This window comes from Phyllostomus discolor, chromosome 6, assembly GCF_004126475.2.
Source record: "Phyllostomus discolor isolate MPI-MPIP mPhyDis1 chromosome 6, mPhyDis1.pri.v3, whole genome shotgun sequence".
Classification (NCBI taxonomy): Eukaryota; Metazoa; Chordata; class Mammalia; order Chiroptera; family Phyllostomidae; genus Phyllostomus; species Phyllostomus discolor.
In genome coordinates, this window is record NC_040908.2 from 136,065,221 (window position 1) to 136,080,176 (window position 14,956).

The 14,956-nt window shown below is 39.8% G+C and overlaps 2 protein-coding genes across 7 annotated transcripts in view; both read right to left on the minus strand.

The window, feature by feature from the left end:
• The window catches only part of TSG101 (tumor susceptibility 101), a 40,609-nt gene extending 37,455 nt beyond the window's left edge, over positions 1–3,154 (minus strand). The window contains exon 1 of one of the 2 annotated variants that reach the window (XM_036029127.1): positions 2,990–3,154. In XM_036029127.1, the coding sequence (XP_035885020.1) occupies positions 2,990–3,031 (42 nt within the window). In that variant the 5' untranslated portion in view covers positions 3,032–3,154. The remainder of the gene's footprint in view (positions 1–2,989) is intronic. The other variant, XM_036029126.1, reaches the window with a different exon arrangement.
• A 2,396-nt stretch (positions 3,155–5,550) lies between these two features.
• The window catches only part of UEVLD (UEV and lactate/malate dehyrogenase domains), a 48,987-nt gene continuing 39,581 nt past the window's right edge, over positions 5,551–14,956 (minus strand). For 3 of the 5 annotated variants that reach the window (XM_028517579.2, XM_036029125.1, XM_036029124.1), the window contains 3 exons: positions 10,438–10,501; positions 8,180–8,303; positions 5,551–7,393 (listed from right to left, as the gene is read on the minus strand). In XM_028517579.2, coding sequence (XP_028373380.1) covers positions 7,226–7,393; positions 8,180–8,303; positions 10,438–10,501 — 356 coding nt within the window. In that variant the 3' untranslated portion in view covers positions 5,551–7,225. Of the gene's footprint in view, positions 7,394–8,179; positions 8,304–10,437; positions 10,502–13,937; positions 14,153–14,956 lie in introns of those variants that run through there. The other 2 variants (XM_036029123.1, XR_004903936.1) reach the window with 2 other exon arrangements.

Here is a 14,956-nt window from a genome sequence, read left to right on the forward strand (position 1 = left end):
AATGTTCCAAAGGAAAAATGATCTGTAATAATATGTAAAAATATAATGTTATATGTCACTTATGCCATAAAATAAATAAATACACGACAAACAAACAAAAAAAACAAGACGCAAGTCAAGGCAGGTGGCCCAAAGTGCCAGGATGGGCGTGGTGGTCTCACAACCAAGAATAAAGGACCATCACCCTAGGAATGTGTCTGTGGTCCAGGCCAGCAATCCCTACACTGAACCACACCCAAATGAAAGAATAACACCTAAAGCTAACCCTCCACCAAGAGGACAAAATTTCACATATTGCTTCTAACGGCTGGATATTTACACGCTGGAGAGAAAAGATGCTGATACTCAGAACTGACATCATCACTTGTAGGAGGCTCAGTTTTTCAGATGTTGGTCCAAGAACCAAAAGATGGGTAGAATGCTCTGTCCCACCTCTTCCCTAATCCTTTTGCTCTTGGCATCAAAAGAAGTTGAAGAGAGAGAAAGACAACTTCCTCTACAAGAAGCCTGGGAATCTTAATTATGGTTTTTAAATTCAAAACCAGTATTTGCCCCTGGCTGGTGTGGCTCAGAGGATTGAGCACTGGCCTGTGAACTGAAAAGTCACTGGTTCAATGCCCAGTCAGGGTACATGCCTGGGTTTGCGACCAGGTTCCCTTGTTGGGGGCTTGAGAGAGGAAACCGATCGATGTGTCTCTCCCACACTGATGTCCCCCTCCCTCTCTGTCTCCCTCCCTTCCCCTCTCTCAAAAAATAAATAAATAAAATCTAAAGAAAAGTATTCAAAACCAATATTTGAATATTCTTATCTTTATATATAAATACTTAATACTATGCTATCAATTAAAGATCAGAAATGGCATGGACAGATACTCTTCAGTCACACAGTTTATGAACAATACACTGTTTTTTAAAAAGTGATGCATGTATATAAATGTTATAACATAGATCTGGGCCACAATCTCCAGGGGCTCCCCAAAACTTTATCTACAATTAAGGATAACTACTTTATCAAGAGAAAATCAAAAGCCTAGAAGATACTAGACAACCAAGAGAAGCAGTATTTGAAAGCTGTCCCTTTCTCTAGAGGTTATGTTCTTTTAATCAAAGACTATGGACTAGAAAATTTTTTTCAAAGAAACAAGTTATACATAATAGTGTGTTTTATTAACATTGAAGTGTTCACATTACTTCAGTTTCTATCATTCTTGCTTTGACAAACATCCAAAGCTGACCCAGTGAACCACAGGAGATCCAATTCTCGAAGACTTCACATGTATCTTACTCTAATTAGGCCTAGTAAACTCAGGGGGGAGAAAACCCACCCAGTTCACTCTGGTATCAAGTGCCACATTTGAAGTAATTATGAAAACAGTTCACAGCTTTAATAGACAAAATATCTACCTGTTTTTTAAAAATGAAAAAAATACACCAGTCCCCAAACTATGAAGATTATAAATTAAGTTCGAAGCAAACAATTCACATTATATGAAGCATACAATCAAGGACAGTTATTCTTACGGCTAATAGACATGAAAAGATGCTCAGTGTCTCTAATCATCAGAGAAATGCAAATTAAAAACCACACTGAGATATCACCTTATGCCTGACAGTATGGCTACCATCAATAAATGTACAAATGACAAGTGTCTGCAAGGACATGGAGGGAAGGGGAAGCCTCGGCACTACTGGTAGGAATGCAGACCAGTGCAGCCACTGTGGAAAACTGGAGGTCCCCCAAAAATTAAAAAATGGAACTGCCTTATGACCCAGCAATTCCACTGCTAGGTATGTATCTGAACAATCCCAAGACACTAATTTGAAAAAACATAAGCACCCCTATGTTCACTGCAGCATTATCCACAATATCCAAGATACAGAAGCAGCCCAAGTGCCATCAGTAGATGAACGGATAAAAAAGAGGTGGCGCATATATGTGATGGAATATTACTTGGCCATTAAAAAGAACGGAACCATACCATTCGTGACACATGGATAGACCTAGAGGGTATTATGCTAGGAGAAATTAGTCAGAGAAGACAAATACTATATGATTTCATTTTCATGTGGAATCTAAAGAACAAAATAAATGAACAAATAAAATGTAAACAGACTCATGGATACAGAGAACAGGCTGATTGTTGTGAGAGTGAGGGGAGTTGGGGGGCTGGGTTGAACAAGGTGAAAGAGCACAAATGGGTAGTCACAGAATAGTCACAGGGATGTATGGCATAGAGAACAAAATATCAGTCAGTAATATTGTAATGACTCTGTATAATTGTCCAACCACTATGCTGTGCACCTGAAGCTAACAGAAAACAATACGGAATGTGAACTGTAATTGAAAAAGTGAAATTAAAAAAATAGTTACTCTTAGCAAATCAAAGTCCCTGAAATGGTAATGCAATTCTATTTATTTTACCGAGGTGGTGCGGGTATTGGTATTTTGGATTCTCTAGACGTCTTTTATTTAAAATCGAGCCTTATCAACCAACAGTTACTCATCTCCCCGGGTCAGGTATTGAGCTGTGTGAGGAATACAAAACTGAAAAAGACACACTCTCTGGGGGCCCGGGAGGGAAGGACGAAGACTGGCGGATCCCTTCTGGTGTGGAGGTCTGCCCCCAACCGAGAATTAAGTACGGACCTTCCCTTTGTGTTTATAAAATGAAAACGAAACCGAAAACTATATTGCCCCACAGACTGCTCCAAACTCAACCGGGAGAGAGTAGGGCTGGCGGCAGGTGGCGGACGGCCTCCGCTCCATGCCTTTGTTGGCTGTCGCCGCCCCCGACCTTCCCTGGACCTGTATTGGGGTTCTGGCACTAGGCGACAAGGATCCGGGGGCTAGGGGGCGCAAAGGCATCTGAGGGCCACACTGGGGTTCCCGGCCCGCCGGGGAGGCTCGTAGGACTGCGTCGGGCCCGGCCCGTCCGGGCAGGGAAAGGGGCGGTGGGCGGGCCGGGTGGCGAACGCGTCGAGGCCTCACCTTGGACACCATTTTCTTGAGCTGGCTCTCCGACACCGCCATGGCGGCCACCTTGCGGCTTCTGTCCCCGTAGGCAGGGGGGTCAGCCGCTCCGGGGCTGCCCCAGGCCGCCCCACACAGCAGCACACCGACTCGCCAGCCCCCCACCCCCCCGCCTCTAACAACAGGAAGTCGGCCGCCACGACAGACATTCCGCTTCCTTTACGTCACTTCCGAGGTAATCCCTGAAGCCGGGTTGGTTCCCACCCACCCGAGGCTCAGGTGTTGTCTGGTCCCAGTGATGAGGGCGGTGTGTTCCGACGGTGGAAACACTGGGCTGGGACAAGATCGTCAGGTGTTCACAGTTGCTCTTTGACTCGGGGAGCAGGTGCAGGGAGAGGAAAAATGTACTGAGGTCTCGCCAATGAGCTTGAATGACTGATTCATCAAATGGGAGGGCACTGGACTGGGAGTCAGGAAACTGCCACTGACGTGGGCCTTGTGATATTAGCAGGCAGGTGCACGTTTAGCTCTGGCTGTAGTTTTTAACAATTCTAAGATGAGAGGCTAGCATGAGATGATGCCCAGGGTCTCTCTGATTATCAGGGCTTTTGTTTGAAGCTTAAAAGTGCTTAATACGTTAACGAGGGAAAACTGCAGAGCACTGATTTCACAGAAAGCATGGCAGTCATTTCTTCTCCAGGAAACCTTCCCCCTGAGTCAGAACTTCCGGTCTGTACCCAGGCACAAATGAGGACACAGGCTGCATTCTACCTCGCACTATATTTGTGTCCAAGTCTAACTCTTTGAGGGCAGGCTCATCTTCAGATGCTCATTGCCGTGTGCACAAGAGAACTTGATCCTAATTGAATTTCTACCACCAATAAGAGTTCTTCATAGTCATTTATGAAGAACTAGTCATGTTGGTCATTGCACATCACCACCCGTTTTAAGTACAATGTCGTTAAACGTGCTGTAAAACTTGGTTTTGATGATGTATGATAATTTGGGTGATTTTAGCCTAGTGCTAATGAGGAACAGGCTGTAGTATTAATTCCCTTCTAAACTGGCACCTCGGTGAAGGTCACATACACAAGAGGGCATAACTGACACCACATGGAAGCATTATTACAAACTGTTGCACGCACACGCCAACAATAAAAATTATTCCAACAGGTATAATTTTTTTTGAATACACACGTTAGTAAAGCACACAGCTCCAGTCAAACAAAACTGCATGGCAGTCTATCTTGCCACTGTACCTCTTTTATGTCTTTAAAAGCAATGTGGTTTTCTTTTCTTTCAACTTTTTTTATTGTTGTTAAGTACAATTGTCTCCAATGTGGTTTTCAAATTGTTCTGAGGGCCACAGCTTACTCAGGAGTACCTTCACTTGGAGCAACCTTGCTTTTATCAATTGAGGGAGTACAGGTAATATATTGTTTTTAAAGTTTTCTTGCTAAAAAGTAATCTTTTTAAAGTTTGAGAACAACAAAATCCAGTCTCTTCATTTTGCATTGAAGATACTTAAAACAAAAAAACTAAATGTCTTGGGAACCACAGAATTATATGAAAGAATCTTCCTCCTCAACTTGAATAAATTTCCTTCCACTCAATAAATTAGGAATCTCCTGATTTTAAAGTCAATGTTTATTTTATTCACTGTTTTTACAATGTAAAACTGGAAAAATAAAATATTTATTTCTGCTACAATATCAAAGAATCACTTCAATTCAAGCTTCACTAAAAATCATAACAAGGGATATTACATGATTTTGGGAAAAATAAAAGTGAAATTTAATAGCAGCATCATGAATGTCAATTATCACCAAATCATAGTGAGGTGGTGGTGGTACTGCTTCTTGACTTTTATATGGAATGTAGACAACATGATTGATAATATTCAACACTTGAGGAGCTATCTGATACAAGGAACTATCTGATACAAGGAACTATTTGATAGAATTACTTCTATATCGTGGGCTTCTGTAGGGCAAGAGCTGTTACTCCTCCTTGGATACTCAGATTCTAACACAGTACTTTAAATAACAGATGTTCAGTAAGTGTTTGTTGTACTAACATGTTTCTTTTTATAATTAATGTATCGAATTCTTGGCAATTCATCTATAATACAATGTCTTGTAGTCAGGTTATTGTCTAAGAGCATATTAATATAAATTATCTAATTTCTTATTAGATATCTGACATTAAAAAAGGCTAGTTGTGTTTTCAAAAAACATAAGAATTGTTCTTCCAGTTTTACTTGCCTACATCATGCAAATAGGCAATGAGTATACATTTTTAGAGTAATACGGAAATAATCTTTCCATTTAGTGAACTTACACAGAAGTAATGCTCATTTCTTCAAGTGTCTAAGGTTTTATACTAGTTAATTCTGGTGGGAATCCTTCCAAGCATATGAAATACTTTCCTGCTTTCTTTTTTTTTTAGATTTATTTATTTTTAGAGAGAGAGGAAGGGAGGGAGAAAGAGAGGGAGAGAAACATAAATGTGTGGTTGCCTTTCATATGTCCCCTACTGGGGACCTGTCTTACAACCCAGGCATGTGCCCTGGGTTGTCCAAACATAGGACACAATATAATTTCACCTTTCCTGAATGATTTAAGCTCGTCATTACAAGCATCTGTTATTATACTAAATTAACCTTAGTCTGACTGTTTCCTCTCTGTCTAGGTTCCTATCTCTCTGACCAGGTATGGATTGACTTATGATATGCTTTCAAAGCACCTGGACTTCTTCACAGTACTTACTACATTTTCAATTGCACATTTATTTGTGAGATTTGATTATTATGTCTTCCATACTACATTATAAGGAACATAGGGCTTGTACCTAGTCCAGGTTTGCTCACCACTATATCTACAGTACCTAAAATGCAGTGCCTACTGCACAGTCAGCTGGCAGTCAATACTACCTGAGTGACCAAATAAATACACACCTACCTCCGTGCATACCCCTCTCTGCTACTTGCTGAGGGAAAGTCTGGGAAGTCAGGGAATTAATCTTTCTAAAAACTATGTTGGAAAAAAGTCAGCTCCTACTCGAGAATGGAAGAGTACAGAACCCCAGCTTTACTCTGATGGTGACTATTTTTGCTTTTAGACCTTTTCCCTCTTCTAATACTTAAAAAAGGTAGAAGTTATGTGATAAGCACCCTTTAACCATGAGACCTTGGTCACTAAAGCTCAATTCCCTGCTCTACAAAATGATAATGATAATAGTCCCTACCTCGATGGACTACTGTTGAAGATTCAGTAAAATAATAAAGTGCTCATCACACTGCCTGAAATATAAGAAGTGCTGGTGTTAGCTGTCACTGTTAGTTGCACACCACCTTAGTGATAATAGGCTATCTTTTGCACGTGAACATACTGCCGTCCACCCAGCATCAAAGTGGATGGACTCCCATCATTTCTTTGGGAGTCACTGAAGGATCTGCTCAGAATAATCAGTCCATCCAGCCTCTCCCCCTCATATTTCAGCTTTAAAGTAAACTGCTTGGCTCTTGTTCACCATCAAAATGCACATTTCTCTATGATTCTACTAATATTACAGTGAGTTTATGATATATTAGAGATCTGATATAGCCCAGAAAGAGATTATAGAAAATTTCAAAGAGGACAGTCCCACTAGAAGTTAAACTATACTTTGTCTTCATATGTTTAAAAATTTTTCATTTTCCCCTTTACTATTTTAAAGTACATGTAAATTCTTTTCCATACTTTGGTAGCTAATTAATCGAAGAGGGAAAACAAAATGCTTTACTACCATTACTGTCAACTGTATTTTAAGGAAGAAACAATACCTTAAACTGTGGATCCTTTGCACACCTAGCACAGATTTCCTAAATCCACAATGGGCCTTCAGCTCATCATGTTTACTGTAACTGTCAAGGAGTAACTGTCTTCTAAAAATGTATTACTTTCAAAATATTCCCGAAGTGCTGAACATGCCTTTAGTTGAGGATACGGAGTTTTACGTGATGTAACTGCAGGTCATGCTTATCTCTGCTCCAGGTTGAAAGAACACAGATATCCCAAGAACAACAAAGAAAACTGGATTTTCCTCCCTCCTTATCTAACTCTTTAAGAATTCAAATTACAAGACTAACCAAGAAACCACCTACCTTGACCAAGCAGTTTGTAAAAGTAAGTAATAAAATACAGAAGTTCTCAACCCTATATGTGTTGGCAAAACTAAATGACCTTTCCTTTCAGGTAACTCTGAACTTGAGGCTCAGAGCTTTAGCTGCTGCTGGAGATCGTGGAGCGAAGATGCGCTGCCTTGGAGCTTCTCAGTCACCCCGTCTTCTTTCCCTGAGCTTCTGATGACTTCAGATACCCCACTGGTTCCCAGGATGCAAGGCAAACTTAAAAACACTTCACTATTTATATCATAATATCCCTGAAATGAATAAAATTAGATTATAATACAGCTGAATCACTGCAAAGAAGTTACTATCATAGATATGGTTACTTTCTTGCTTTTATAGCCCTAGTACCAAGTGATACAGTTGAACTTTTAAAAAAAATTGTTCATTTATTTTCTGAACTCAAGCTATTGTTTCAGAAATTGTTTGTGAGACAGGAGGGACTTGGTCAGAGACGTGCCCTCCGTGGGAAGGGAGGTAGCCCCCTGCAATATGGGGAGCAGGATGGGGGCTGAGCTGTCAGAGCAGATTCCCAGGGAGGGGCACCGACTGGGCCCTGGGTGCAGTCAAATACAGTAATCTGTTTTACATTTTCCTTTCCATGTTTTATTTCTCCTGGTATTCCTAAGTTTTCCAGAACATTTGGTTAAGCATTTGTGCCTGGTCTTAGCTGTGCTTTAGGGACTTCATGCTTGGAAGTGGTAAGGACACCCTGAACTGGAGAGTGCAGACTGATGACCAGTGCGGTCTGCGGTGACCTGGCTGGCGGAGGTGGTAAATGACAACCGCGAGCTGTTTATGGAATATGCGAATGCTTCTTGGGGATTCCCTAGAATTACATGAGGGGAGGAGAAACATGACAGGAGTCCAGAATTCCCACAGCCAAGTGGGACAGGGCTTAGACCGAACTGTCTCTTCCCCAGTGTTACTCTAAAAGCTGGTGATATTGAGGACACTCGGTTATAGTGTGAATAGCACCTTTCTGGTTTTATACTAGTAACAAAAATTTAAAAATATGAGAGAATGAGAATAGGAATTACCTTTGCTAAGACTGATACAGAATGCACTTTCTTTTTATCATTTATAAGACTGTCAACCAGGTCAGCTACTGATAGTCCAACAGACCAGGATCTTTGACCTTTTTCCCTCAATAATTCCACGGCTCTAGGTTACAAAAACAACAAAAAACAAAAGACCTCAGAAAATGAACAAAATACACATTTAGTTTTACCTTCTAGTTAAGGTATTAATTACATATTTTTATAATGAGAAATAAGAGCTATAGAGTAATTGTTAGGAAAACCTACAGATAAACTAATGATTAAGGTTTTTCTTAAAATGTCAAATAGGCAGTTCACAGAGGGAAATACAAATGGCCAAATAACATAAAAAGATGCTCACCACCACCACTACTATTTAACTAGATATGAGTTAAAACAATATACACCAGTTTTGCCTATCAAAATTGGCAAATATGTTAAAAATTGGTCACTACTTTTAGAGAAGCTACAAAGAAACAGGCATTCTCATAACTGCTGGTGAGAGTTACCTTTTAGGAGAAAGATTCGGCAACACCTGACCTAGAAATTTCCCTTCCAGGAATCTGTCCTGCAGCCATATTGCTCAAGTGTGCAAAGATAGAAAAAAAAAAAAAAAGTATGTTTGCCTTGCTTCAGACAGAAAGAATTCTGGAAACAGTTCACCCAAAGTGACTGGTTAGCCCTGCCTGGCTTGGCTCAGTGGGCTGGGCATCATCCTGTAGAGCCAGCCAACTGTCGCCGTTTGGGTTCCCAGTCAGGACACAGGCCTGGGTTGCGGTCAGGTCGCTGGTTGGAGGCGTGTGAAAGGCGACAGATCAGTGCTTTTCTCACCCATCGATGCCTCTCTCCCTCTTTCTCCCTCCCTTTCCTTCTCTCTAAAAATAAATACTAAATAAATTCTTTTTTAAAAAGTGACTGGTTAAATAAATAACTACCAAATGCAGTGCCATGTAGCTCTTGGGAAGGATGAAGTAGATTTATATGTACAATATGGAAAAAATGTCCAAGATTTATTACTAAGGAAACAGATCAAGTTACAGGATAATATGAATGGCATAAATCTATTATTATAAAAATAATTTAAAAAACGATGTTTACAGAAGCATTGAAAAAAGATTTGAACATATGGGCATTTAAACTGTTAAAAGTGATAGCTTCTAGAGAATGGAATTATCCCAGCTTTTCACTTTCTATTTTATAGATATCTACAGTAGAGTTTTATAATAGTATACATTCTTTTGTAACTAATAAAAATGATATAAATTTAAAAATCATGTTTGAATTTCTTCCTTTTAAAAGCTGTAAAGAATATATAAAGAATTGGGTTAAAATGGATTATACAACACACTATTCTTCTCAATAAAAGAATATTCTTTCCAGTTGTTATATTCTGAAAACCATAAGCTGAAGGGTTCTTTTGGGAAAGGATTTATTTATTTATAGAGTGAAGGGATGGGAAGCAGAAAGAGAGAGAAACACCAATGTACAAGAGAATCATTGATCAGAAACATTGACTGGTTTTGCCTCTCACATTCCCCCAACCAGGGACCTGGCCGGCATCCTGGGCATGTGCTCCACCTGGAAATGGACTGGTGACCTTTGGGTTTGTGGGACAATGTCCAACCTACTGAGCCATACCAGTCAGGGCCATATGCTGAAGGTTTAAAAAGCTATAAATCTCCACCACTTAGACTGCAGGAAAGCATGTCATTATGTGATGGTGAAATAAAAGATGGCATGAAAATATACAGAGAGCCCAACCTACAGACCCTGAAAGGCCTCTGAATAAAGCACGAGATACAAGGATCTGCGCATCACACTTTGGTTTTGCCTGAACTTATATGGCTTATCCGTTCCTGTTAGACTAATTTCTAAATGTATTTATGAATGGTTAACAAATACACATTCATTTTTAAGTGCTATGCAGAAATTCTCTTCTACATTTCAGGAAAGTTTCAATATCCTCAGATGTTCAGATATAGAAGTAGCAAATCTCTGCCTACAAATCAGGATACTGTTCTGCCCTTTAAGTGCCAACTATGTATCTTAAACAGAGTTTGCAAAGCACTCTTGGATCCACTTTCAGATACGAACTCAAAGAACAGAAAACACTGCCCACTCATACTTTCGGATTTGTCCGTACTAGCTAGTTCTGTCCACAGGAACCTCGTAAGCACATGCCATGTGAACAGCTCTTGTGTTAGCAATGAGGGCCATGAGTGTTAGTTGGAGAAATGCACAGTTCCACTCAGTGTTACCTGCCGGACAGCTGCACCTGAGCGTTATGACTCATTACTTCTTCTTGGCCACCCCATTTGGTCACTGGAAGTAAATGAAAAATTAATTATATTTTGTCAATAACTCTCACAGGATTAAGATGTGATAAATGATTGTGTGAAGTCAAGGGTAACCCCTTCTAGCAATAGCTATATTTTCCACTGTGTGTTATATTGACTGTGTGCAGTAGGAAAGACTTTGAGCGGGGATCCCCAAACCACATGATCCCCAAAGTCTACTTGCAGCCCACTCATCTGTCCCCTCTCATTAACAATAGTTATACCAGGGCCATTTGAACGTAGAAAGCTTTCTTTCCTTAGCAGGCTATGAATAATCGGACCTGAAGTACTGCAAACACATGACATTTGATCAGCTGGGAAACGCACAGACTAATGTCTTTCACTAGGTGAGGAGTAATTTGGTCACCTACTCTGGGCTAGATTTCCACAGTGGTTAAGACAGGCGAGGTCCTGTTTGCTGAGAGCATCTTTGGTGTTACCCATTTCCTCTACTACACTAATTATAAAAACAATAAAAAATTCAAAGCTGAGCATGTGAACTCAATATTTATATCACATTTTAATATTGAATTGAAAATCATCATTTTTATTTTTTCAAATGAAGTTAAATTTATTTTTTATAGTTGTATAAAGTAATTTATTTAGTTTAGTTTTTTAAAAATTATTTTATTGTTGTTCAATTACAGTTGTCTGCATTTACCCCCCATCACTCCCCTCAACCCCAGCCAAACCTCCCTCCCTCCCTTGCTGCCACCCTCCCCCTTGGTTTTGTCCATATGTCCTTTATAGTAGTTCCTGAAAACCCCTCCCTCCATTGGCCCCTCCCCCCTCCCTCTGGCTATTGTGCTAAATTTCAATGTCTCTGGTTATATTTTGTTTGCTTTTTTCTTTTGTTGATTATGTTCCAGTTAAAGGTGAGATCATATGGTATTTGTCCCTCACTGTCTGGCTTGTTTCACTTAGTATAATGCTCTCCAGTTCCATCCTTGCTGTCACAAAGGGTAGGAGCTCCTTCTTTCTTTCTGCTGTGTAGAATTTCATTGTGTAACTGTACCACAGTTTTTTGATCCACTCATTTACTGATGGGCACTTAGGTTGCTTCCAGCACTTAGCTATTGTAAAGTGTGCTGCTATAAACATTGGGGTGCAGAGGTTCTTTTGAATTGGTGTTTCAGGGCTCTTAGGATATAATCCCAGGAGTGGAATTGCTGGGTCAAATGGCAGTTCCATTTTTAGTTTTCTGAGGAAATTCCATACTGTTTTCCAGTGGCTGCATCAGTCTGCACTCCCACCAACAGTGCACTAGGGTTCCCTTTTCTCCACAACCTCTCCAGCACTTGTTTGTTGATTTGTTTATGATGGCCATTCTGATGTGTATGAAGTAGTATCTCATTGTGGTTTTAATTTGCATCTCTCTGACGGTTAGTGATGCTGAGCATGCTTTCCTATGTCTCTGGGCCCTCTGTATGTCCTCCTTAGAGAAGTGTCTGTTCAAGTCTTTTGCCCATCTTTTAATTGGGTTGTTTGTCTTCTTAGAGTGGAGTCGTGTGAGTTCTTTATATATTTTGGAGATCAAACCGTTGTCCAAGGTATCACTGGCAAATATGTTTTCCCATATAGTTGGTTCTCTTTTGATTTTAATGCTGTTTTCTTTAGCCACACAGAAGCTGTCTAATTTGATGAGGTCCCATTTGTTTATTCTTTCCTTTATGTCCCTTGCTTTAGGGGACAGATCAGAAAGCCAACATTTTTAAACCTTTCTAATATTCACCTGTTTCTCATCTCTGTGAAGACATTCTTTGATACAAATCTTCATTTGAGTAAGCAAGACAAAAACACACTCAGATATATAAGACTGTCTTATGTTTAAAATACGAGTCTCTAAACTGCATTCAAAATTAGGCCATTTAGAGACGTGTCAGTAACAAAGACCATCATGTGTATCCAGATGCCTCCCTTCCTCCAACTGACTGTAAGCTTCTGGGAGGCAGGGACCATTTGTTCATCTTGTGTGTCCTCTCACACATGTTCGTTACCATGGTAAAGAATTCTCAGGAGAACCCTTGCCAGTGTGGCTCAGGTGGTTGGAGCATCTTCCTGTACATCAAAAGGCCGGGGGTTCGATTCCCAGCCAGGGCACATACTTAGGCTGTAGGTTCACTCTTGGTTGGGGTGTGTGCAGGAGGCAACAGATCAATGTTTCTGCTTCTCTCTCTCTCCCTCTCCCCCCTTCTAAAACATGTTTATGTTTAATATGTTTAAACATATTTATGTTTATATGTTCAATAAACTTTTTTTTTTTAAAAGAATGCTCAGGAGATAATACAGAACTGACCTCACACACAATCCATAATTATATTTTGCAACAAAAGAGGAAGACATACTTGCATTAATTAAGTTGAAAAACACAGAAAGCAAAAATTGTTTTTTGAAAAATATAAATAAATGTGGACAGATTGAGGGACTTTAAAAACTGTTTTACTTGAACAGAAGGATTATACATGACTTATTTTCCAGAAAAATATTGGTACATTATTAATATATTCACAGTGTATAGGAAATTGCAGGAAAATGTTAAATGAAATACAGCCATTATATACCTTGGAAAGACGAATAAAGGGGCAAGGTAGGTACAAAAAAAGACAAAGGGCACAATATCTAGAAATAATTAATTGTGAGTATTACTACCATTGTATATTACACACTGATCAAATTCTTAATCTTTCCTCTCTGAGTCATGAGAAAAGAACACTTGGAAAGAGGAAGAAAGTTTCACTATTTTCAAATGTCCAAATGTTCAAATTTGCTTGTGACAGTCATTAGAATTTTAAATTAAGTTTAGCTGGACTTAATTATTTCATTTTTTGTTCATTTACTGCCCAGCCCTTCGAACTTCCTAAATGCAAATCCATCCTAGTTTAAGGAGCCCTTTCAAATATTATATCTAATATTGATCCTAATCTTTCTGGTTTTACTTCTCAAGAACAATAACCCTCGGAACCCCAAATTTTAATAAAAAACAACCATGGAATAGCATTTTTCCATCACATATAACACCTACCCCTTCCATAAGGTTGATACCCAAAGCAGACAACCGAACACTCTGTGCTGAGGTCCAGCCTTGGATTTCTAAAACTCCACTGGAAAGAGTGATCTGCAGTTCACATGCGATTTCAGTATCACAGCTGAAAACAGCAGCTCCAAAGTACATGTTTTGCTGACTGTCTAATTTGGTGGGGCATAATATGAATGACTTTTGGTCACAAGACGGTGTCAAGATCATTCATTCTTTTGAAACTGAAATGAATCTGAATCTGAAATTCATTCATCTCAAGATCATTCATTTCATTCATTTATTGAGACCATTCCAAGGAACTTACAGTCTTGGTGGGGTGAACAGACAGGTAAATATGCAGTTATAATATAGCGTGATAATGTTTATAATAGAGGCATGAACTTACTTAACCTGGAGAATTCAGGAAGGCTTCCTGGGAGAGGTGGCACTCAAGCCTAGTCTTGAAGGGCAAGCAGGAGTTAGTCAAGTGAGTGAATGTTCAGGGAAAGGAAGCATCAGGTGCAAAGGCAAGGAGGCATGAGAGTGCACGAGCCATTCAGGAAACTGCAAGGTGACCATCTGACTAGCACAGATCGCCTGGCAGAAGGGCAGAAGATGAAGCTGGGGAAGGAAGCAGGAAACAGATCCTAAAGGGTCTTGTATGTCATGTGACTATAGTTGTCATTTGTCTCTGAAATACTTGGAGAGAATAATTTTACTTACACACCTACTATTCTTATGTTTCCAAACCCTAATGTTGCTTTACTTCAGAGTCTAGTTTTACATGTCCTGTCCATTTTCACCACCGTCTTGCTGATGACTGTAGTGACAGCTACCACTTACTGAGCATGGACTCAGTGCCAGACCCTGTACTAAGTACGGTAGGTAAATTGTCTCATTAAGTCACAGCAAGCAAAAGCACAGCTTTGGAGCGGATCAGGGTTTAAACTCCAGTTTCGCCCTTACTAGATGCCCTTGCAAGCAAATTAGTTTTAAGCTTTCTCATCTATTAATTTGGAAAACCACCACCCCCTTCTCAGGGTAAGACATGCAAACCATTTAATACACATAATAGCCACTCAATAGAAAATAATAATTATAATTGCTATTGTTGTAGCACTTAAAAATATAATCAGCTCGTATCTACACATGAAACCAGCAGAGGGAGCCTCTAATCCATTTCTGGCTTCAAGGCCAACCTAAGCATACCTATCCCCAGACATAACTTATCTGTGAAACAAAGCAGAAGACAGGATGAAAAACGATCTGGCAGTGGTATCTAGACGGAAGACAGGGAGATGGGCTGGGCAGGGCATAGTCAGCTTCGGTGGCATCGGTAATGTTCTTAATAATTGAGTGTGTATTCATGAATGTATATTCTATTATTATGTTTTAAAACATACATATACATTATATGTGTCAAAT